At 44.9% G+C, this 25,385-nt stretch overlaps 1 protein-coding gene across 1 annotated transcript in view; it reads right to left on the bottom strand.

Annotated features, from left to right (window-relative positions):
* PARVB (parvin beta) overlaps positions 1 to 25,037 on the bottom strand; it is a 106,630-nt gene extending 81,593 nt beyond the window's left edge. Inside the window, exon 1 of the mRNA XM_034783637.1 lies at positions 24,774 to 25,037. Coding sequence (XP_034639528.1) covers positions 24,774 to 24,888 — 115 coding nt within the window. The 5' untranslated portion in view covers positions 24,889 to 25,037. The remainder of the gene's footprint in view (positions 1 to 24,773) is intronic.
* Positions 25,038 to 25,385: the final 348 nt, after the last annotated feature.

Here is a 25,385-nt window from a genome sequence, read left to right as displayed (position 1 = left end):
ACAGAGGCCAGTCCTCCCTTCTGCAACTGACACAGACTTGTGCCTTACCTCTCCAGTAGTTCCACTGAAATCAGAGTGAAGTACAACTATCTCAATGCAAGTAAGAGTGGCAGAATTTAGCCCTTACATTTTAATCTCTTCACAGCAGGGACCTCACTCCTTTCATTGCCTCAGGCATGCACTTACAGTGGCACTACTGAAATTAGTAAATAACAATAAAGAATTGTCAAGTGACCAGTGGGTTTGTCAGACCCATGGAAGCTGCCCTAAATCATCCAGGCAACAGAGCATTCTCTGGCCTATGGGATTCCCACAGTGGCACAGGGCCATAAGCCACCCCGGTCTCAATATCAGTGAAGGGGCCATGGCTAGGGCACCCATAGGCCCTAACAACCCTCAGATGCCGTAACAGGCCCTGGTGATCATTGACAGCCAACACTATTTAGTTGTGCTGACTGACCTGGCCTTATCAACTTAAACCAATATACTGCCTGGACTGTATATCCACATGCCATGCTGTACAGTTTACACCCACAATAGTAAGTTGTGCTGTTAAAGGCACTTCAGTTCCAAATAGCTGGCTGCTTCGGTGCATGGGAATGCACACAACTGCCCAGAATGAAAGTGATCAGTAGCAAGAAAGTGAAAACTCCAATGAGATTTTCAAGCATTTCTCAAGAGGCATGAAAGTGAACTTTAAACTCAGCTTGCACCCAGTAAAACAAAACAAACAAAAAAAGGAATTCCAATTAGGCAAATTCCACTACCCATGAAGGTAGGAACAATTTGATTTCAACATGAGGTACTTGCTTATCTGCGTCCTCAATAACATCATCATCATTAACACTGTGTTAGTGTTTTAGGATACAGCGCAGGCCACCTTTAACTCACCACCATTAATGTTCTTGTTATAAAGGGCAACCACTAACTCTCAGCTGAAAATTTCCATCAAAACAGTCTTTCAATGGAAAATTATGTTTGACAAAACAAAATTTTCCACAAAAAAAAGTGTCTGCTTTCCATGGAATATTTCAATTTTTCACCAAAATATTTTGACCCTGACAAAATCTTTTGGTTTTTGTGTTTTCAGCAAAAACTCGGAAAATTTCCATGGAAAATTTTAAGAAAATTTTTTTTTCTATTATTGTTGAAAACTGACATAGAAAAAAAAATAATTCAGACTAGCTGTATTCAGGATGTAAATTCAGTACGATTGTGATGTGACAGAGCCCCAAAGGGTACATCTACACTACAATAAAACATCTGTGGCTGACCCATGTTAGCTGACAGACTGCGGGGCTATAAAACTGCATCGTAGACATTTGGGTTTGGGCTGGAGAATGAGCTCTGGGCCCACCCGAGAGCCCAGTCATGATGGGAGATGGAAGAACCATACACTGTTTGGGGCCTTCGTATGCTTTTCCTTTGCAATGTAGTTAAGCGGCTGTTTCTTTTCTATAGTTGAAATGCCCACTGACACACTGAGTCAAAGAAACAGGAACTTAGCACAGATGAATGAAGTCTCAAAATTGATTTCTATTTTTAGCCCATAAACAAATGTCTCCATACCCTCAAATAAAAGCATGTGTCCAGCTCTTTTCCCTGACAGAATCTGCTTTTAAGGATTCAGCAGTTATGAATCCTTTTAATATACCAAAAAAATATTAAACTTGTTACCTGAACTAAGCAGAATGAGACCAGGACAACTGGGAAGATATTGCTGAAATGAACACTGATCTGGTCCTTATGTAGCTATGGGACTTAATGAGGATCAACATGTGGATAAAAATTAGAGAAAGAAAATACAGGGGCTCAAATTCTGTTACAGGCTCTACTGGGCTGTTGATCACTATTTTTTTGCTTTGTTTTGGGTGTGTCAGCCGTTATTTCGACTATAGAAAAGAAACTGCCACTTACCTACATTGCAAAAGAAAAGCATACATAGGTCCCTAACAGTGAATGGTTCTTACCTAACTCAAGAAGGGAGATAAACAAGAGTCCCCCTCATTTAGATAAAGTCGTCACAGGTCAATAATTCCAGCTCCTTCATTTATTATATAAACCTCTACCCCGATATAACGCGACCCGATATAACATGAATTTGGATATAACGTGGTAAAGCAGCGCTCCGGGGAGGAGGCGGGGCTGTGCACTCCAGTGGATTAAAGCAAGTTCGATATAACGCGGTTTCACCTATAACGCGGTACGATTTTTTGGCTCCCGAGAACAGTGTTATATCGAGGCAGAGGTGTATTTAACTCTCCCGTTACATCACGGCAGTTTGCCTAGGATGCTTTGTTACTGTCACAATTAAATCGCCTGCATGGCAGCTGATCTTTTTTGTTCTTCTGCACTTTGGAACAGAAAGTTATTCAACTCAAGCTTGACAAGGGAACAAGAGAACATGGATCAGGAATGTCCTACTAACATCCCGTATTAATTGTTCTGCGATGTAGGAACCTTGCTCCTATGTTTCCTGCTTCTTATCTCCACCTTTTCCCCAGTTTTGAATGCGTGCCACCTAGAGAAGAGGTGATTATTTAAGAACAACTGACAACTAGCCATCTTCTCCACTAGCTTATTCACTGCTACCTAGTAAGTGGGAAACTCTCCCAAGCAAATGAAGGCCATCCATTTCTAGAATTTGAACATTTTTAAAGGAGAAAAATGTGTCTGTACAGCACCTAGCACAATGGGGTGAGGGTCCATGAGTGGAACTCCTAGGCACTACCACAATACAAATAATAAAGCTTCTATCCTTCAAGACGTGAACTGAATGGATCCAATGAAGTATCATCTTTTTGAGCTTGCAAATGGATTGCTTCAGTCCATGAGTTTGCAGGCAGACAAACAGAGGGTGGGCTGAAGTGATGCCTAGAATTTGTGCTGGCTCCCATCACAGGGGTGAATTTCACCCTGAAAGAACACTGACAGCAATTAGTAAAATAAATTTCTGTTTGGCGGTAAGGACATTTATTCCCTCCACCCTTGCTCAGTTAAAGTTCTGCCATAAAAAGCAGAAGGGATTTTCCACTCATTAAACAAGGGTGCGCTGGTGGTGGAATGGAGGTGGTGGTAGGTCTTTGTTGTTTCCCACTGCCGCCTGCATGAATAACAGGAACCTTGCATTTGAGAGAGGGAGGTAGAGTCTGAAAGTTGCCTGTTAAAACATTAAGGAAAGAAAAGTCTGATGTGCAGAGGAAAGCTATGTGGGGAGACCTACTGAAGTAAATCTGTCATCCTTTAGTATCCCTGCACTGGCCTTGGGCAACATCAATACTCCCTTTGGATATGCTTGTTCTTCACTCACCCACCCACCCCCCCCGCACCCGCCTTGCTATATAGATAATAAAGAAGTTATTTTAAATTTAGTACAGCAAATTCTATTTAAAGCATTGCATATTACTATGTAGTCCACAATACACCTCTACCGAGATATAACGTGACCCGATATAACACGAATCCAGATATAACGCAGGAAAGCAGTGCTCCGGGGGGCAATTTAAGGAAAGCAACTCTTTTTGGTGCAGAAAAGTAACTCTGCAGGAAAAGCACACTGAAGATAACAGATGCTGCAAACCACAAATATAAGTTCTCTCTGAACTGTTACTAAAACTGTGCACTCCGGTGGATCAAAGGAAGTTCGCTATAACGCGGTTTCCACCTATAACGCGGTAAGATTTTTTGGCTCCTGAGGACAGCGTTATATTGGGGTAGAGGTGTATTACTTTGACTTATACTCCAAATAAAAGTTCAAAGACATTTATCAGAATGAATTAATCTTCACAGACATTTTTATTACTGTATTATTATCTATATTTTTAAAAAGATAATAGACACAGAGAGTCTGAGGGCAAAGTTTGGGAACCCAAGTTAGGCACCTAAATAAGGGGCCCGTTTTCAGATGTGCTGACACCCCCAATTCCCATTGAGCAATGAGTGCTGAGCACCTCTAAAGTCAGGCCACTGACACGAGCACCCAAGTTTCTAAGTTTTGGACAAAGTGACTAGCGAAGGACAAATCAGCCAGTTAACCAGCAGTGTCAGGAACGTAACTGAAGAGTTCTCAGACATTCATTTTAATCTCTCCCATCACACAGCACCGCCCCCCTCTCCCCAAAAAACCAACAACAATTACTTGCTAATTCTGTACACGTTAAATCTGGCCCCAAATAAGGACTCAATGCTGCAAACACTACCACCTGTTACCATTAGTAATTCCCCCTGAAGTTAATGTAATTCCACACGGTAATAAACATTACGATGAGCAGTATTTGCAGAAACAGACTCGAGAATAAACATTTCCCCAGCCTTCTCAATTGGATACGGATCATCAGGAATAGTTTTACGTGCTTCAGCTTATTGCTTTTCTTCTCTTATTTGTTCTAATTGATATAAAGTGTTATGCAGAGGTTTATATTAAGCATACATATGTGTAAACATTTGCACACATCAAATGTTTTTTGCTGAATATGTCAAGAGAAATCAAAGGCAACAGGACTCACTGATGAAGGCAATGACAGCAGATAAACACCGGTAGTAGCAAGAAAATGGCACTCTCCAATTCAGCCTGCGATATGGAAGTCAAGAAAGAAGCCGTGTGCTATATATGAACTCCTATCTAGAGCTATGACTTGCAATTTAAGGAAAGCAACTCTTTTTGGTGCAGAAAAGTGACTCTGCAGGAAAAGTACACTGAAGATAACAGATGCTGCAAACCACAAATATAAGTTCTCTCTGAACTGTTACTAACGGCTCTAGATGCACAAACATCAACTAAAAAGGAAAGGTAGTCCTGCTTTGGGGTTTTGCTAAAAAACAAACAAACCAACCTTGCCATTCAGATGTTTAACTCAACTAATTTTAGGATTTTATAGTAAATACTGGGTCTGAACCCAGCACAATGTAAATAGGGTCCAGCCTAGGGATGGGCAGACTATTTCACAAGGTTGGAAACCACACCCAGAAACTCTGCTAAAGCTTTCAAAGTGTTTACCACCTCTTCCTGTCCCAAAGCAGCGAAACAGCAGCAGCCAGAGTCTACCACCCGTAGCCATGCTGGATAGTGCCTTCACTCTGTGAATACATTCAGGGATTTCAGCAGAGCTACTTGCAGGATAGGATATTACTCCACGTGAGCAACTATGGTAGAATCTGACCTTTTAAGGAGTTTTTCTAATGGTTTCCAGTTCCTGCCATATTCAGGAAATTATTATTTGTATTGCAAGAGCCTCTAGGGGTCCCACCAAGATCAGGGCCCCATTATGCTGCCTGCTAGACAAACACAGAGTAAGAACAACAGGGAGTCCGGTGGCACCTTAAAAAGACTAACAGATTTATTTGGGCATAAGCTTTCGTGGGTAAAAAAAACCCCACTTCTTCAGATGCATGGAGTGAAAATTACAGATGCAGGCGTTATTATACTGACACATGAAGAGAAGGGAGTTACCTCACAAGTGGAGGGCAATGTCAAGAGAAGGGGAATTACCTCACAAGTGGAGAGGAAGTGAGCCCTTCAAATCCAACCGTTGGCCAATCTAAAAAATTTTTTAAAGCCACACAGCCTGACCCTGACTCAGGCTGGTGGGGAGAAGTGGGCAGAACAGCTGCCCAGAGAGATAGACACCTTCCTTCTCACTAAGGCGGTGGCCTCAGAGCCAGGAAAGAGAAGCGGCTTTGCTATTATTTCCTGTTTCTAATGTAGTAGTGTGCAAGCACCCCAAACAGGAACCGCGGCCCCATTGCTCTAGGCACCACAAAAATCCCACACAAAGGCAACCCCTGCCCCAGAAAGTTCACACAGTATAAGAACAGCCCCCTTGAACCACAGTTGCATAGATCCAGCAGCCAAGAATCATCACATAGGGGCTGCTGTAGGTTAGCATGGGAATCTTTCCTTCTCCACATCCTGCTCAGGCCATTCAGAGGACAGAAGCCTGATTACTTGGGCTTTGTTCTCCAGTGAGAACTCCTCCTTCGTCCCAATGTCAATTTACAGAGTCAAGTTACTACCCACGCTGTGACATGCCAAAATGCCCAGCATTCTTGGAACAACAGTGTCGCTTGTGCAGTCCTGTCCATTACAAAAGTGAAATTTCCCCATCAGGACAGATTTTTGTTATCTATAGTTTCACTTTCTTGAGAAAACTCTGCACTGTACCACGCTGCCTCCCCATGGCTGGATTTGCTCTCAAGCAAAATCCCCTAGTGCAATGAAACTCCTTTCACTGTGACCTAGGAAGTCCCATACTGTTTCCAGGCACTTCAGTGGGTATGTAAATTCCAATTCTGATTAGAGTGAAGTTAAATGGCTTCAGTATGACAGGGCTCCAGGATGGGGTGTGAACAGCCTTACCAGTGAGTCAACAGTGGCATAGATCCCTAAGGGGTTGGACTCAGCATAGAATAAAGATATAGTGCCAGCCACTCCTTTCCTGCCCAACATCCTAGTGAGGTAGTGTCACTGTAGCAGATCTCTGGAGCATGAGCAGGAAGGGAGGCAAATGGTGATCCCAACTAGATCGCAGGTGAATGAAGACCAGAGGAGACTGAATTAGGAGAGGCACATTAAGGGAAAGTTCACAATCAGATGCCTGGGAACCCTTCCAAAACTCCACCACCCCTGAAGAAAAGAAGATTCAATCCTGTGTGTGTGCCAGAGCTATGTATTATATCCATACCACTATGCCAGACGAAGACTACGGTATGCAAGTGCCATTCTATTTTAAACTGAAAAAGACAGCAATCTTTGCATCTATTTAATAATATGTCTTCAAACATTTGCCAAGCAGGCTAAGTGGGAAGATGTGTTTTGAGGATCACACATTGTTTTTATTTAAAGATAGTGAGAAACAGACAACATGCTCTATAAAGAGACTGTAATAGTTCTCCAGCTCATCCAACTCCCACGTTTCACGACACCAGGAGTTTATTTCCCCTCCCCAAAGAACTGGTGTACAGCTCTCTCTCTCTCAGCTAATTAAAAGTTTTCACTGCCAACATATGGCACCTACACTGAAAAAGACATCGTTGCTTTTCAGTGTATATTTGTATTACAGTTCAATCATTTTAAATAAGAAATACTAAATGAGGAACTGGAAGTCATTAAAGCCTGTTTTATGATCGCTTGAAAATACATTTATTGGGTGTTGAAAAGTGTTTTTATAATAATAATAACGAGCTCCTATAGAGATCTCCAAGTGTTTTACAGAAGAGGCAAGTATCGTTATCCTCTTTTTAAATTCTGAGAAGCAGTCACTGAGCGATAACAGACTTGCTCAAGGTCACCCTGCCAGCCAACAGCAGGGCCAGAAATAAAACCCTGTCCAGGGCCATATCACCTCGGCTACACTGCCTTCTCCCCTCTCCCTCCACCTTACCCCACTCCTCCAATACATACATAAATAAAAAATAAATATTCTGCCAACCAAATCCTTAAGACAAGACTGAACTAGAATCATGTTGCACACCATGTTTTTCAATGAATCTACATGCAGCACAGAATCCATGACTTCCAGCTGCAGAAACACAGGTTTCTTTGTGGTTAAGATGGAGTTCCAGTGTTGTCTACATGGTGACTTATTGCACGGTAAGCCACTGTGTGAATGTGTAGTGCACCAACTTGCTGTGCAGACATTGTTACAGCACAGTGGAAGTCCTAGCGTACGGCTTAGCATACTACTTCAAAGTGCAGTATGTTAAGCCACTCTCTCAGACTTTTGCTGTAGTGGTGTCCACACCGTGAGTTACTACACAGCAAGCTGGTATAATGTAGATTCACAGTAACTCCTCATGTAGACAAGCCCCAAGTCAATAAATACATATGTGGGCAGGCTGGACACATTCCATCCAGTAGTGTGTACACACATGTGCATGCACACACACAGGGATTATCCATCTCAGAGGTGATGACTAAAGAAGGTAACAAAAATAGCACATAAAGCAAGAGGTATTCCATATCTACCACACATGTGGCCAGGAAAACATCATAAACTCTATGTAACGCCATCTATTGCATCAACTGACCTAATACAGCCCCTGTGGGAATCAGTAACCTCCAGCAGTAACAACTAACGTATTTAACATATTTCAAAGACAAAACCCACCTAAAGTAACAACACATCCCTCCCAACAGTCACCATCCTCCGCTGGAAAACCATGTGATGGGGCGGAGTATTACTGCCACAAGTTGTCACTGATCACCACATTACTCAGAGTCATGGAGGCCTCATGTGAGGATAAAAACTGGATAGAGAATATACTTGGGGAGGAGAAAAGTGTCAGGTGGTAATGAAAACATAAGAGCTCCATTAGAGAGTAAGGCATCAATAGAATCGACACAATGATCGCTGACTAGACATAGCCTGTTGCGTCAATCAGGTCCCAACAGGCACAGATTCAGGTTGACTAGCGGGTTAGGTTTTTCTGTTTTAGTTACAGCAGGCTGACTTTTAAGTCATTAGCTTCTGCAGTAAATTATAAATAACTGCATCCAGATGCCCGAGATGTCAGAGAACAAAATCTGCTGAAGTCATGACTGCTTTGATGACTTGAGGTCAATGCAAGGGAAAGACTGCGGGTAACCAGCTTTTCTCTTCCCTACTTCCTGCTGTCACTAAGTCGTCTAAAAAAACCGTCACGGGTTTGAGGGATGCCTCTTTGCTTGCTGATGTGCTGAGGAAGATGAACCACTGAAACAGGTACATGGTAAGGTTGAAAATATGAAATGGTGGTGCACATCTGTGAGGTTAACAGGGGAAGCATAAAGCAGCTCCAGTTACAGGCTCTACTAGCTGTAATGATGGTCAAAAGTCACAAAGAGACACTGCTATATGAAAGCAGTCGGTCCTTCTTATGGTATATGCCAGTGTCAGTTTACTGTGTTCTTAGCTTTTCTGATGTCCCTAACAAGTAGTGGGGGGAGGGATAGCTCAGTGGTTTGAGCATTGGCCTGCTAAACCCAGGGTTGTGAGTTCAATCCTTGAGGGGGCCACTTAGGGATCTGGGGCAAAATCAGTACTTGGTCCTGCTAGTGAAGGCAGGGGGCTGGACTCGATGACCTTTCAAGGTCCCTTCCAGTTCTAGGAGATAGGATATCTCCATTAATTTATTATTTATTTATTTATTTAGTCATCAAGGGTTCTCTATGTCCCATGTATCCTCACATAATACCCCACACTTCCAAATTCATAAACACAGGCTGAGATTTTCATCCACGTGCAAGAGATTTGGAAACCTAATCACCTTTAGAATAAATGGGAATTGGATACCCAAATCCCCCTAGGCAACTTTGAAAATCTCAGTCAGATACTTTTACTCACTCCCCACGCCCTCAAGTTTGTGGACCTCTGCGTCCACAGTATTGACCACATGCATATCTAGTACTTCCTGTACCAGGAAACCTCTCTGCACCGTGGATAAAGTTATCACATAGGCTGAGCAGCAAGCCTGAAGCTGCTAAAACACTAAACCCTACAGCAAGCAGAGTCTGCTTCACCTAGCTCGTGTACCCTTACCTAGAAACTGTCCTGATAGATTTTGGCAATGGAAGGAGTTCACCAGCTAAGCCCCCATTCTTGTGAAATAAAGGCATGATCCAAAGACCAATGAAGTAATTTGAAAGTCTCCCATTGACTTCAGTGGGCTTTGGATCAAGGCTTAAATGCAGAACGTTTTGGACCACAGACAGAACATTCTCTTGGGTGAAGAATGATGGAGGCAATTGCGGTTCGCTGCAGAAAGTGAAAAGATGACAGGATAAACATCAATCATATGCCAATGTTTGGCCTAGGCAGCTACTTTTAAAATATGCCAAAGAGATTTAATTCTACAATACTCCTTGTGTATATAAAACTCAGAACTGTATTGAATAAGCCCTTTGTACTCCAACAGTACTGAGCTGTGAATAACTTGAATAAAATTTACAATAATAAAGAGCCCTGAAATGGTACAATCCATAGAAAGTACTGAAGTAGGCATGATTTCATGCATTGCAGATATAGTCCAGCCTAAACCACCACAAATCAACCACCACAAAGGAACTGAGCAATCTATAAAATGCCTTTTCCCCTCCAACAATATTTTTAAAAACAGTTGTGAAAACTGATTTTCTGTAAATTAAGTATTTTGATAACTATTTTGCTAATGTTTTTGAAAACAATTTTAGTGAAAACTTAAAAAAAAACTATTTCAAAACACTTTGAAATGAAAACAACTTCAGTATTTCAATTTTTTAAAAAATGTTTCTTGTTTTTCAATCTGCCTAATAAAGATGCAGAGCTATTCTGCTGACTCTTGCTGCTGCCAGATCAGGTGAAAGTTTTAGCTACAACCCAAGATATCACATAAAAAAATCCACCATTTCTCTCAGCGGTATTGTCCACACTTAAAAGCTTTTGCTAGTATAGCTTAGACAAGTTCCCTGAATGAAATAAACTATACTGGCAGAAAAATTCTTTCGCCGGTATAACTGCATCTACAGCATTGCTAGGGTTGCCAGGTGTCTGGTTTTCAACCGGAACACCCAATTGAAAAGGGATCCTAGCAGCTCCAGGTAGCACCACTGACCAGGCCATTAAAAGTCTGGTTGGCGCAGGGCTGGCAGGCTCCCTACCTGGCTCCCCAAAGCTCCCCGGAAGCAGCAATGTGTCCCTCAGCTCCTAGGCGGAGTCACGGTCAGGGTGGCTCCATGCACTGCCCCCCATCCCAAGCACCAGCTCCACAGCTCCCATTGGCCAGGAACCACAGCCAATGGGAGCTGTGAGGGCGGTGTCTCCAAATGAGGGCAGTGCGCAAAGCCGCCTGGCCACACCTCCACCTAGGAGTTGCTCCTTCCATGGACTCGGGAGCCACCCGAGGTAAGCACCTCCTGGAGCCCACACTGCCTCCCATGCCCCAACCCCCTGCCCCAACCCTGAGCCACCGCCCACACCCAAAATCCCTCCTGGAGCCCATACCCCAAAGCCCCTCCCACGCCTCAACCCCCTGCCCCAGCTCAGAACCCCCTCCCACATTCCAAACCCTTTGGCCTCAGCCCAGAGCCCCCTCTTGTACCTCAAGTCCTTCATATCCAGCCCCATCCCAGAGCCTGCACCCCCAACCAGAGCCTTCACCCCCTCCTGCACTCCACCCACCTGGCCCAGCCTGGTGAAAATGAGCAAGTGAGTGAGGGTGGGGGAATGGAGTAAGCGGGGGACAGGGCTGCTGGGCAGGGGCGGGATCTCGGGTAAGGGTGTTAGGGTTTGTGCGATTAGAAACTCTAAACATTGCGAGCATAGCTACATCATTTTAAAAAAGCAACAACAACAAAAATACACTCCTAACTAACTGACACTGCTATGCCAGCAAAACTTTTAAGTATAGACCTGGCCCAATGCAGAGGGAACTGGTGGCAGGGGCAGAGGGGCCCTGCTGGGGAGAATCCTATGAACAGCCAAGCTCAGAAGCAAATTCATGTTTGTTGTTATTTACGGAAACACTAGGAAGGGAAATAAGTTGGATTCAGTCCAGTGTGTATCCAGCAAGGCAGGACTGTCACCTGCCTCCATATAGGTACATGTTAGAATTATACTTTTAAAACGATACAACATAAAACATGCAAATTCCGCTTCTAAAAACAATCAGTTCTGCTTAACCAGCTTTCATTCCACCATTGATCTACTTATTTAACTTTACATAGACATGAGCAGCAGTGATGGTGCATAAATAGATCATAACAGCTAACCAAGTGCAGACCAAAGATTCTGTGTCTCTCTCTCTCTCTCTTTTTGTTAATATATCACCCTTTCATATGCAGATCAGCTAGAAATCAGTGTTTCCAACTCTGACACTGAAAGCTGCGTGCCGCTCTTCCATCACCTCAGAATACCTCGCTGGGCATACATGAATAATAAACTACACTTGGCTCTTACAGTGCTTTTCATCCACAGATCTCATGAGAGGAGTTTACAAGAAGTGAACTAAGTATCATTCTCCCTGCTTTATACAGAAGGAAAACAAAGCACGGAGAGGTGAAGTTCTGTCACAAGGCAGGTCAGTGCCAGAGCCGGGGACAGAACTCAGGTTTCAAGGTTCCCAGTCTAGTGCTCTATCCACTAAGACCCATTGCCATCACCAATGCTTTTCTTAAGTAGCTATTGCACAAATAGCTGGGTTATCTAATACACAACATTGGTGAAATATGGCATTTAATACCTAGAATGTTTTCCACTTTATTATTAATTTGCTCTTTATTTAGGAATACCAGTGCTGCAGACCCATTGGTTGAAATGATGTAAGAATTGTCTGTTCTGTTCTTCCACTTAAAGTTGCATTTCATGGCTATGGCATTTCAACTGTATTGCAGCTGTGAAATATGATCCTCCAAACTGGCCCTGAGGTTTGCGATCATTTGTCAGAAATGTCACTGCAGAGCCTTGCGGCAAGAGTTTTTACTCATTATTTTTCCACATAGCACACAATGGTGGACAAGAGTGGAAGAACTTAGAAACAGGAGGAGAGGAGCAAACATCCGGCCAGGCAGGAAACAAAAGGGACATAGAATGCCTTGTTAACAAGATAAGGAGGATACAAGAAGAGCTACGGTATTAGTTGTTTCCTGCTATGGAACGTGGCTCTATGGAAAACGGATGGGAGGGACTCCCACAGTCATCAACGAGAGAGAAGGGCCAGTTCACAGACACAGAAAGGCAGAGCATCATTGAGGAAGAGGCTCAGAATCACTGTTGTAGCTAGGGAAGGGCTCAATCCTGCAGCTCTTACTCGTAAAAGTAGCACCTCCTTATCCAAGCAGTCCTCTTACCTTCAATGGGGCTCCTTGCATGAACAAGGATTGCGGGATCAGGGCCCTACTTATTTTTCCCCCCCTTACACTGATGAATTCGTTGTCACCTACATTTAAACACAAGCTTCCAAATTACACACAATATGATCCCTTCACATCGTGAGTGACGTTAAACAGCAAGATCTAACACTGGTCTCTGGTAACCGTCTAAACACACAGAACACCCCACGCCAAGACACCATACGCAGTGCTTAGTGAAACCCTGTCTCAAGCGCCACCTCCAGGATTTGCAAGAAACAGGTTAACTCAAGAGGTTTCCAGTTGGGCAAGAAATACCACAACAGTGCCCTGCCGCTTGCAGTTATTTGGCACTCTATAACCTGGTCATAAAATGAAGAAGACACACATCAGACTAAAAGCTACAGCCAAGGCAGCAGCCATGCAGGATTCCATGCACCATCCCAGTGCCTAACGTCTCCAGGGCTGAGCTATCAGCTTAGCCTTGGCCCTACTTTGGACATAGCTGCACCAGTGCAAACCTCTGGCATAGACAGTCAACACCACTATAAGTTACCCCTGCTTGAAATCTGGAGACCAGCAATGGCTGTAGCCAGGGCAAATCCCCAGAGCAGACAAGACTGCCACCAAGAATGCCAATTGTAATGAAATGTGAAGTACTGGCCTGCTACGTTTTGGCAACGGAAGAAGTTCACCAGCTGAACTAGTTGAATGACTCCTTTAAATGATCAGTTGAGGTCCAGGCCCAGGTTTTGGGGACACAAACACCAGCCAGAGCACAATTTAAGCATCTGAACTATCTGAAGCATATGAACTCTTGCTGAAAAAGGCATTTTCCTGCTGGTTACTAAGGTCAGGTCTACACTACAGACCTATAGTGGTATACAGGGCCAGCTCCAGGCACCAGCTCAGCAAGCAGGTGCTTGGGGCGGCCAAGGGGAAGGGGCGGCACGTCGGGCTCTTTGGCAGCAATTTGGTGGCGGGCCCTCGGTCCGTCTCGGAGGGAAGGACCTGCAGCCAAATTGCCACCAAGGAATGAAGCGGCGGTAGAGCTGCCACCGATTGCGACTCCCCCCGCCACTTGGGGCAACAAAAACCCTGGAGCCGGCCCTGCTGGTATAACTAAGGCCTTGTCTTCACTTACCGGAGGGTCCGGCGGCAGGCAATCGACGTTCTGGGATCGATCCCGGAAGTGCTCGCAGTCGGCGCCGGTACTCCAGCTCGCCGAGAGGAGTACGCGGCATCGACGGGGGAGCCTTCCTGCCGCGTCTGGACCGCGGTAAGTTCGGACTAAGGTACTTCGAATTCAGCTACGTTATTAACGTAGCTGAATTTGCGTACCTTAGTCCGAAGTGGGGACTTAGTGGGGACCAGGCCTAAGTCACCCAGGGGTGTGAAAAATCCAGACCCCTGAGCAACACAGTTATACTGACCTGACTCCCCGGGCAAACAGCGCTATGTTGACAGAAGATCTTGTCCCATTGGCATAAGAGCATCTTCACTTAAACACTACAGTCGATGCAGCTGCACCAATGCAGCACTTTAAGCGTAGATCTTCCCTCAGAAGTCATTCTCTCAATGAGCATTACGCTCTGCAAGGTTCAGGGGAAGAACGTTAGGGTTTTTGTTTTGTTTTAAATAGTGGATCATTTCATGCCATGGGAAGCAAAATGGTGCTCATTCTGTAACAGAACGTTGTTAAATAGAGAGATCTGGTTGTTATATTACTGTATAGTTTCTCCAACAAAAGATAGCTGTTGGAATTACGATTGTATTGTCTCTGATATTTACATAGCAAAGATCTGTTAATTCCTAAATAAATAAAGAGTTTAAAAAGATAGTGGATCATTTAGTGTAAGTTTGTAGACTCAATCACCAGCCATGGAAAGATAACCAGCCACACATAGCCCTTACCTAGGGACTCTATTTATTGTTCAACACAACAAAAGAAATGCTGAGTGACACAGCAAAACAACAGTCCTATTCTCAAATCAGATTGTGGGGGTCCCTAGCAGTTTAGGCTATGTCTACACTGCAATTACAAACCTGCAGGTGTCAGCTGACTCCAGCTCATGGGGCTCGGGCTAAGGGACTGTTTAATTGTTGTGTAGACATTCGGGCTCGGTCTAGAGCCTGGGCTCTGGGACCCTGCGAAGGGAGAGGATCCCAGAGCTCAGTCTCCAGGACAAGCCTGAATGTCTACACACAACTGAACAGCCCAAATCAGCTGACAGGGGCCAGCCACAGGTGTTTAATTGCAGTGTAGACACCTTTAGCGGTCAGCGCCTCCACCCAGCCAATACTCTCATCACCTCCCAGGCTTCAGCTGCATTTCCAGGAGAGTCTTCTCCCTGCCCTCTCATGAGCTGCAGCTTTCAGCTGCATCCCCTCGCTGGTAATCATTAGGCCCAATCACCTGACACTGCCAAGCAGGTTGGATGATTCCCAGCACCTGCCTGCCAGGTTCCTCTTCCAGCACAGGGCTGGCTGATCTCTGGCCTCCTGGGCCCTTTAAGGGGCAGACTACCCTATTACATTTGCGTTGAGGGATTTAGATGGGGGCCAGTAACATGTTATGACTGAGTCAGTTTCTCTTGTTGCAGTGAGAAGCCAGCAAAGTAAGAGATCACTAAGATGAGAATCTCTCGGTGGGGTACCTCTGGCCAGCCAGGCTGTGTGGCACAGGTGATGGTAGGATTAGAAATATGGAGTTAGCCCGTGGCGTCAGAGGCCAGGAAGTGTTAAAGTTGAGTGCAGTCTTCTCTCTTTTAGAGAGCGAGCATCTTAAAATTGAGAGAGGGTGGATGAAAGGGTTTGTACCCTGGGACATGGGGGGGGGGGGGGGGAAAGAGAGCAGGTCTTGAATTCTTCTCTCTGCTAATTACGCAACAACCGTATTGGCAGTGTCCTCGGGATGCAGCAAGCATGGCAGTGAGTGATGATGTTGCTGTTCCTCTCCATTTGGTCACAGTGGCAGGGTGACTAAAGGGGGGGGGGAGGAGACACAGTGATGAGGGGGATTCTTGTTTTGAGAGGGATGGCCTTGTAGGATGCAAGAGATGTGAGCAGAATGAAGTAGTGAATAGGTGGTAGGCTAGGAAAGGTTTTTTGGTTTAACCTCTTTTGCAGCCTGCCTTGGGGGTCACTATTTGGATACCTGCGTCCCTTCAATGGTCACCGTCAAGTGGCCAAGAGCCTGGATCAACACTGCCATTGGCCGGGAATATTGAGACCCACTACAGTTGCTGGGGTCTGGATTCCTTGATCCTGTGGTAGTTGGCCAGAGGGACAGACAAGGTAATAATAATTTTGTATGGAGTCTGTGTAAGCACAAGATGTTTAATTTCTGTTCTGTTGGTGTCACCTCCTCAAGAGATGGAGTTGCTGGGAGATAAGGATCCCGGCCTTCCGTTCATGATGATTAACACATGGCTGATGGGAAATAAAACATCAGCCTTCTAGGATTTAATAAAAGCTGACACTTCTGACTTTGTACTACCAAAGTCAGGTTGGAAGACACTACTGGACCAGTCTTGACACAGTTGTCATCAGCTGGGTATTCGTTAGGTCATAAACCAAGAAGTGCGTTGGGGGGAAAATCAACAGGAAGGTGGCGTGACTGTGCTGACTGCATCTAGCCTGAAGAGTAAGAGATCTCCCTCTCCAAAACTGGATCTGACAGTGTGTGTCCAGCTAGCATGCGATTCCCAGGACAGGATTAAGATGGGACTATAGTTTTAGTGTATCGCTCGACTTGGCAGGGCAGCAGAGCTTTTCATGAGCGGACTAAATTCCTCACCTCAGTGGCACTGGAAACAGAGATTGTTCTCGGCAACCTCAATCTGCATGTTGATGATGGATCTTCTGAGGCAACTCAGGATTTCCTGGCCATTATAATGACCATAGGCCTATCCCAGATCGTTACTTGCTCAACTCACACAGCCGGTTACAAATTGGACCAGTTTTTTGGTTTGGGATCGGAGGTTAGGCAATTGGACCTTAAACCTGTGTCCAACCATTACCTCCTACACTTTGAAGTTGGGGCTCTCTGTCCAGCCAGGACAAGGAACCTGTTTTGATTGTTCACCCTCAGAGATTAATGGAATCCCAAAAGTTCCAGAGTGCTCTGAGGGGAAACCTTGTTCCTCCAAAAAGCAATCCCTTGATGGTTTGCTCTTTTGTCCTTCACCACTTCACCCCGAAGTGCCCTCTTCACCAGCTCTATTCTCACCTCACCCTTGTTTACGGGACAAGTGATGCAAGACATCACCTTTTTGCCACCTGCGTCTGGTCATTTCGTTCAGATGTGGACTTTGAACATCTATCCATTCTTTTGTCACCTCAGGATTAGATGACTGCAATGTGCCCCCTATGTGGGCTACACATTAATCAACACTCCATCTGAAGACCAACGGGCAGCCAGGTTAGATCCCAGAGCACTGGTTAATGACCTACAAAGTGCTAAATGCCTGGGACTGGCCTATCTGAGGGACCGCCTCTCTCCCTGTGCCATACTGTCACAGCTGCTGGCAGCAGGAGTGCTAGAGCTGGATCCCCCTTGTTATAAAAGAGAAAGGACAGCTAGCAGGGTGTTCTCTCCAAGGGCTGTGGGTCTGTGGAATGCCCCGTACACACACTTTTGGTCCAGAATAGCCTGAATTTGGTACCCTTCAAGGTAGGCTGCAAAAGCCATCTGTTTGAGAGGGTTTGCGGAAAGGGCTGAGAGTATGCTCACACAATGACAAAAGGAGAGAAAAGGAGTTTTTCTAGGTGGCTGGCTGAGTTCCTGTTGAAATTATTACTTTAATGCTCCTGGGATTTCAATGTATTATTAATGAGGTGTTAAGGTGCCTAAAGCCTCGGCTAGGCATCTTTTCAAATAATTTAATCTAAATTAAATAAACAAACTCTACCTAATCGCAGAGCAGCAGCAGGAATTAAGCTCAGCACAGAACATCAGTGCATTGGGAGTTAAAGGAGTGTAATTTTTTGGTACACCCTGTCTCCCGTTCAGGCATTGTAGGATCAAATTAATATAGATTTGGCGGCTCCGGAGCTCCCACCAAAACAGCTGTGAGGCAATCTTGATCAAACTTGGCTATGAAGTTCTGCTTCCATCCATTCTTCCATGTAGAAGCAGTCCAATGGAGCAATCCTAGCCTGAAAATCCTTGACAGAACTTTGATGTGGAGGGATTGGATGGACAGCGGAATGACTGTGTCGCAGCTAATTGACAATGACAACTCTCTATATGCATCCGAAGAAGTGGGCTGTAGTCCACGAAAGCTTATGCTCTAATAAATTTGTTAGTCTCTAAGGTGCTACAAGTACTCCTGTTCTTTTTGCGGATACAGACTAACATGGCAACAATTTGACTTGCCCTGCTCCAGATCATGGACATATCTCCAGTTAAAGCATATACTTATGAATGTATTTGGACCAGATGCATTGGGAACTCCAGAAATTCTATGGTTTTGGAGGAAACTTCCCAGATTTACTCAGCCAACAGTATCATTTTATGATTTCCTGGTCCAAAAAACTCTGCCAAAGACTGTATGCAAAGCTTGTCTCTCTCACTAACAGAATTTGGGCCAATAGAAAAAATATTGCCTCACCCATCTTGCCTCTGCTAAAAATTGATAGTTTCAGAGATGCTTGGAATAGAGATTTGTATATACAACTCTCTCTGACCCAATGGAATACAATTGTATCTAATGTTCAAAAACCAACTACAGACCCCAAGACTACAGTTTATTCACCAAAAGACACTTTTTCTAATATACTATTCCCAATACAGGATATTGGTAATGGGCCTCATTAATGCTGACCACTGCTGAATAACTCCATTGGTGTTACACTAGCTCATATGTTTTGGGAGTGCCCCTGTATCAAGAATTTCTAGTACGAGTTGGGTCAAAGGACCAATTTGATATTGGATGCTAAGTTGAGCTCTCCCCCCTTAAGTTTCATTCTTGGATATGTTCCTGGTGCCTGGAGATTCCCTGGGTAAGGGGTGGGTCCAATGTGCAGTTTTGATCACTAAAAAAATTAATCCAGCAAAAATGGAAAAGTCAATCCCAACCAAATACTGATGCCTGGCTTAGGTATATCACTTTCCCTCCCCTCCCTTTATCCTAACCCTCTTTATTTACTTTGTATATGATGACAAATCTAGTATTTTAGTATATTTGTTGTATCTGGAAAAACAAACAATTAATTAAACAGAGTAAATTTTTGCAGCATATCTACTCAGCTACACTTTCTGGAGTCTACATGACAGATACTGTAAAAAAACCAAGACCCACTTTACAAACCATATTCCACATAATCTATTCAAATAAAAAAAGATGAAGTTAGTTTTCTAGTGGGTCCAATCCGGCCATCCTCTTGATTGCAATGGCACTACTTCACAGGGTAGTGAAGTAGTAGCTAGCATGTTGAAAGATAGTGACATGAGGCCTTGTGGACCTGATTCGGAAAACTTTATTCCATACTCACACAACTAGTCCCGTTGATTTCAAAGAGATTGAGGAACTCTCGCCCCGTTGTTCACTTTGTTGATAAGCTCATTTATTTCCCAGGATTTCCCACCTCCCCGGCAATGAGAATGGAGAGGATAGTGGGAAAGTCTTTGCCTGGATGAGTCATAGGGTGCTTTAGACTTGAAGATGGATTTCAGTTTGTGTGGAGACCTATGCATCAAAATGAGCTACCCAGAGCAGTAAAGTGGCTATAGGGTGCATTAATCAGTGGATACACAGCTGTTTATCCTGCTGATCCGCCTGTACGTGAACATAGTGGCAAAGCAATATCCATATCTATTTCTACCTAATTGACAGAGCACTATTGATCCAGGCTATATCTTCTCTTTCATTGGTCCTGCACTGTCAGCAGGGGGAAACCAGCAGCTGTCAACTGTGCACCAAGCCACTGGCTGCTCAGTCTCCCTGCTACATTGGAGCCCAGATCTCAAGGACCTTACCTTAATCTCCACTGGGTATGTCATTGTTGGTATCCATCAAAACCGTAACATTATTTAGATGCAGTTTCATTAATTGTGTCTTCTGCAGCACTTGCAACCCTCTCCCCACCTTTCCCTGATTACATGCTAAATCATAAATTGCGCTTTTTCTGTAACAAGTTCCTTCACCCTATACACTTTCATTTGCAAATAGCACTTAGCAATTAAGGCTGATGTATTTCTCTCACCCACTCCCCATACAGGCATTATATATAGCTACAAATAGTCAGACACCTGCTGCTCAAATCTTTCCCACAATCTCTGGCTAGAGAAAAAAGCTTCGCAAGAACAAAAGAAATGAAGATTGCAATTAAACACTCTCCTTCTTTATTTCCACATAGGAATGTCACTCCAATTGACTGACAGGTGTTGGGGGAAGTTAAAAGCTGAAGACAACAGCTTTATCTTGCACCGCATCTTTTATATGATCTGAGTGAAGCTGAAGGCCCATCTAGCCTGCAAATTCAACTGCACTGGGGAACTTGGTTACACCACGTTCCTGATGTCGTTAAACCATGTTTTGGTTTTACATACAGATGGGTCCAAAACCAGTTCCTGAATCATGTTACTGGTTTCTATTTCAGCATGGGACTGAACCACATTTCTGTATAATATACACCAAGACCAAACTGCGTCATGGCACTACCATGTTACATGGAGGTTTGTCAGTACAGTACTTCCTAGAGTGTAGATTTGATACAGATAAAGGAAAAGGAGAAAAGTAGTTTCTGACTGAAGTAGTGAGCTGCACAAAGGGAGCAAGGGTATGTGACATTATTTTTAAAGTCAGGAACACCTAATGAACGAGAGAAAGAGAAGATTATATATTTATTTATTTATTTGCTCTAAAGCCTTAACTAACAGCCAGCTGGCTTGAAGCTCATGCACTAAGCTCCAGAAGTCCCAGGATCAATCCCGCCCGCTGATGACCGGGGTCTGCCAGCGTTACATATGCAGACCCAGATTTTGAGACCTGTGACAGTGTGGGAGGGGGCATTAATAAGGGATATTTTATTTTGCTGCTGCCAGGAGTTCTTCAAGCAACAGCCTCTTGGCAGTGAGTAGTCTTAGAGAGAGACTATTGGGCCCTCTGCTGGCCTGCTCTGGGAAAACATCCACCAACTATTGCCCCACACTCATTTTAATCTCAAAGTTCCCTCTATTCCCATGCCCTCTCACATTATTAATGAAAATTTAGACCAGAACCATCTAGAAACAAAGTACTGCCAATGTAGATGACCTCTCAAGGTCCCTCCCAGTCTTACATTTCCACGAGTCTGTGAATTCTGGCAACGTTATCTTGAGTCTCACAATTTGTGTGTGTAAATTCATAGTTTCCGGAGGTGTATCACTAGGGGAGAATCCCAGCTTTATTATTATTTTTAAAAAGGCAGTTTCTAGCCCTGATGTTTGCAGAGCAAAGCTTGAAAATGTGCACCCAAAAGCCTCAAAACAAGGAAGCAAAGAAAAAAGACCCAACACTTTAAAAAAAAATCCCATGATTTTTAAGCTAATCTCATGAATTGTTTAGATGCAATTAATGATTTTTAAATGCTTGGAGTCTGCAATACTGGAATCATTAAACTAAGGTTACAGAGAAGGCTATTTATATTAAAGAAATGAAACCCACCATTTACTTTAAGTTTCCTGTATGTGCATTTTTGGGAGCTTTCATTTTGGATCCTTGTCACATACTGCATTTGGGCCTTGGCAGGTTGAAAGGAACAATTGGATGATGTAGGGAAGAAGGCAGAAGAAGCTAAAGGAATGGAAGCCACTTCCCCTTACGGTGAATAACCTCCAAGCCCTCAAAGTCATAAAGCTGGCCCTGCCAGAACATAAGCATGCAATAAACAAATTGTTGGTAACTACATAGGTCTGTGGAAAATTTTTGTTTTTCATTTCCATTCATCCCATTTAAAGGAAAGAATCACAAATTTAGATTTCCTTCCCATCAAGAAAAATAATACAACTCAAGCAGTTTCCCCTCTCAACACAAAAGACAAAAATTAAAATAAGAATTCTATAGCCAGTGGGAGCTGTGGCCACAACAGGAGTTGGCAAAATAATTGGCAAGCTCAGCAAAACACGTGTTTGGCCTCATATAAAAGTGACTGCGGCAGCGGATGTCCCGAAAAATACAATCCTACAATTGCATGGGAAGGATAGCTCAGTGGTTTGAGCATTGACCTGCTAAACCCAGGGTTGTGAGTTCAATCCTTGAGGGGGCCATTTAGGGAGCTGGTGCAAAAATCTGTCTGGGGATTGGTCCTGCTTTGAGCAGGGGGTTGGACTAGATGACCTTCTGAGGTCCCTTCCAACCCTGATATTCTATGATTCTATGTGGAAATTGTTTGTTTAAAAGTGATGCTGACAACCTATTTAGGCTCAGAGTCACCTTCAAAAACCAAAAATTTAGTTGTATATTTGAAAGTTTGGGGTCCCTTCCAAGAAATTAATTCCTCCATCCCCTTCTTTTGAAATTGACTTATATCAGGGGACGTTGTGACTATATTTCTTCTGTACCTCAGAAATAGAATAGTGGGACAAAGTCTGAGACACTCTGGATTAAAAAAGTGTACTAATCAAAGGAAATGGCTTTTCTTCTCCCGGGTTGTGGTTTGCTGTGGCCTAGCAACATTTCCTTTGATCCAAGTTTGGATGCCAAACATTTATATTTAAAAAAAAAAACAACTAAAGTTAATTGCTGTTCACAGAATAATTAAGTGTAATTAAAAGGTACACAATTTCAATAGTTAACTGAAAGGAGTTTCAAATTAAGTGATTTATCCCCTTCTCCCTCACCTCCAATCTTAATCTAGACCAGAGCCAAGAATGTCTCTGATTAGCAAGAAGGTCAAAATTAAATTCAAACATAAGGAAATGACACTCAGATTTCCTGCTACCAGATATCAGTTGTTTGTGAGTAAGGATGATGATGATGAGGGATACTTCCTGTATAGGACTAGACATGCATTCAGAGTCAAAGAATCAAAGGAAAATGTAAGTTTAGTTTATAAAGAATTAAATCTAGTTCTATAAAATCTAATTGCAGTATCTTCTTGTTTGCATCATTTTAACTATACTGGTACAGTTAAAGCAGTATCATCACCCTGAGGGCTTGTCCACAGTTAAAATGTGACAGCAGCATAGCTGTAGCACTTCAAAATGGACACTACCTATGCTGATGGGAGGGGTTCTCCTGTTATCACCTCCCGGAAAGGCAGTAGCTAGGGCAAGGGAAGAATTCTTCTGTCAACCTAGCACTGTCTGCAAGGGGACTTAAGGTGACCTAGCTATATTGTTCAGAGGTGTGGATTTTTCACACCTTTGACTGATGTAGTTAAAGGAACTTAATTTTCTAGTTTAGGCCAGGCCTTAGGCCTTGGCTACACTGGCAGTGTACAGCACTGCAACTTGCTGCGCTCAGGGGTGTGAAAAAACACCCCCCTGAGCGCAGCGAGTACAGCGCTGTAAAGTGCCAGTGTAATCAGAGCCTGCAGCGCTGCACGCTTGCTCGCAGCGCTGCAAGCTATTCCCCTCGGAGAGGTGGAGTACATACAGTGCTGCGAGAGCTCTCTCGCAGCACTGGCGGCACAACTACACTTGCGCAGCAGCGCTGTGAAGTACCGAGTGTAGCCAAAGCCTTAGTGTGGATGAAATTTATACCAGCAAAACTCTGCTTTAGCTGGCATAGCTTATTCCAGGCCCTCCTCACCCCAAGAGAAATTAACTATACTGGTAAAAGTAGTTGTTTGAGCATTGGCCTGCTAAACCCAGGGTTGTGAGTTCAATCCTTGAGGGGGCCACTTAGGGATCTGGGGCAAAATCAGTACTTGGTCCTGCTAGTGAAGGCAGGGGACTGGACTCAATGACCTTTTGGGGTCCCTTCCAGTTCTATGAGATAGGTATAGGTGTATATAAATAGTGACCAATATAGCTATGCCAGCCAAACTTTATAGTGTAGACATGGCTTGGCTCCAGTACAACTGTGTCCACAGTAGGGCTACATTTACACTTAAGGCATAGTTGCAACACTGCAGTTGTGCCATGATGGCACTTCACTGTAGACACTCACTACAGCGAGGGAAGGGATTCTGTCACACCCTAGCCAAAATAGTTACACCTGTAGCAAAACAGAACGTAGACCAGCCCTGAAAAACAACTGGCTGGATTTAAAGGATCTCTTGCCCTGTTTGCAACCTAAACACCACAGCATTCTGCTGGAGCAGTGGCTCTCAGTCCTTTTACTGTGATGAGCTCATTTTCCAACAGAAAAAAGTTTCAGGCTTATCACTCCTAACTGCGAGCCCATGTGCAAGAGCATGGGAGCTGGGAAGTAAAACTAGACAGAAAAAAAGTGAAAGTGGCTCACCCTGCTTAAGGGAACAAGGAGTAAATAAAGGAAGAGCTTGTAGTAAGTAGTAAATGGGATGTTTCCAATATTCAGCAAGCTGGAGCGCCAGGGGGTTTATAATGTGATACCAGTGCATTGCTCTGCAGCCTTTGACGTTAGTCCTGGCTAAACAAGGACCGGTCTTTAATGAGCGGTGTCTTCGCAACCAAGCTGGGCTGGACCCGCTCCCCCAAACCTCTCTGTGCTGCCCGGACGCCTGCCCCCCAACAGCGAGCGCTACCAGCGGCCGGGCTTCCTTTGCTGAGCACGGTCTCCAGAGCCCACCCGGGAGGGCCAGGCCCCGGCACACCGCCCCTCGCCCCAGCAGGGCACCACACCAGCCGAGGCTCAGCCGCCTGCGGGCTCTCGCTCCAGCTCCCCCTTTTTCCTCTGCCTCCCCTCCCCCATTCGCCCTCAAGCCCATGGAAATAACAAAGGGGGGGGGTTGTTCCATAGCTTCCTCCCTCCCCCTTTCCCTGGCCAGCGGCTAGGGGGAGCCAGCAGCAGCTGCTGCGAGTCACGTTGCTCTGATTCACTTTCTCCCCCCCCGGACTCACCCTCCTTCGCTTTCTTCTTCCTCGCCAGGGTCCCGCCTAGCTTGCCCAGGAAAGACTCGTCCTTCTTCATCCTGTGGGGCCGCAGGGTGGGCGAGCGGAGGGGAGCAGAGGACATTGGGCTTGTCCCGGGGGATGGGCCGCGAGGCGGTAGCGGGCTGGGAAGCTGGTTCTTGTCTGGCTGGGCTGGGAGAGCCACGGGGCAGGAGCGGCGGGGGAAGCAGCGCAGAGCAGGGGAGGGCCGGGCGGCGTGTGTGTGAGAGCCCCACACACCGGGAAAGGGGCGGGCTGGGAGCTGCAGGGATCGGCCGCTTTCCAGCCTGTCACAGCGCCCTGCCCTGGCGTGGAAGTCCAGGGAAGCCCCCTCAGGGGCGACCCGCCCAGCACGGCAGTCAGTGGGCTCCCTCCCGCCGGCGCCGCCACCCCTACCCTGCTGGGGAGCAGCCCCGGCTGCTTGTGGGGCGCGACCGGGAGCCCTGGAGAAATGAAATCCTGCCGGGTGAAACACACCCGGGTGTGGAGTGTGGTTAAACCGCGCCTGTGTCAGCACCACACACACACACACACACACACACTGATTGTAGGTTTGGGGTTGTAGTACGGGGCTGACACACA

The sequence above is a fragment of the Trachemys scripta genome, chromosome 1, assembly GCF_013100865.1.
Source record: "Trachemys scripta elegans isolate TJP31775 chromosome 1, CAS_Tse_1.0, whole genome shotgun sequence".
Lineage (NCBI taxonomy): Eukaryota > Metazoa > Chordata > Testudines > Emydidae > Trachemys > Trachemys scripta.
The sequence above is the reverse complement of the archived record's forward strand: the minus strand, read 5'-3'. Positions and strand labels throughout refer to the sequence as shown.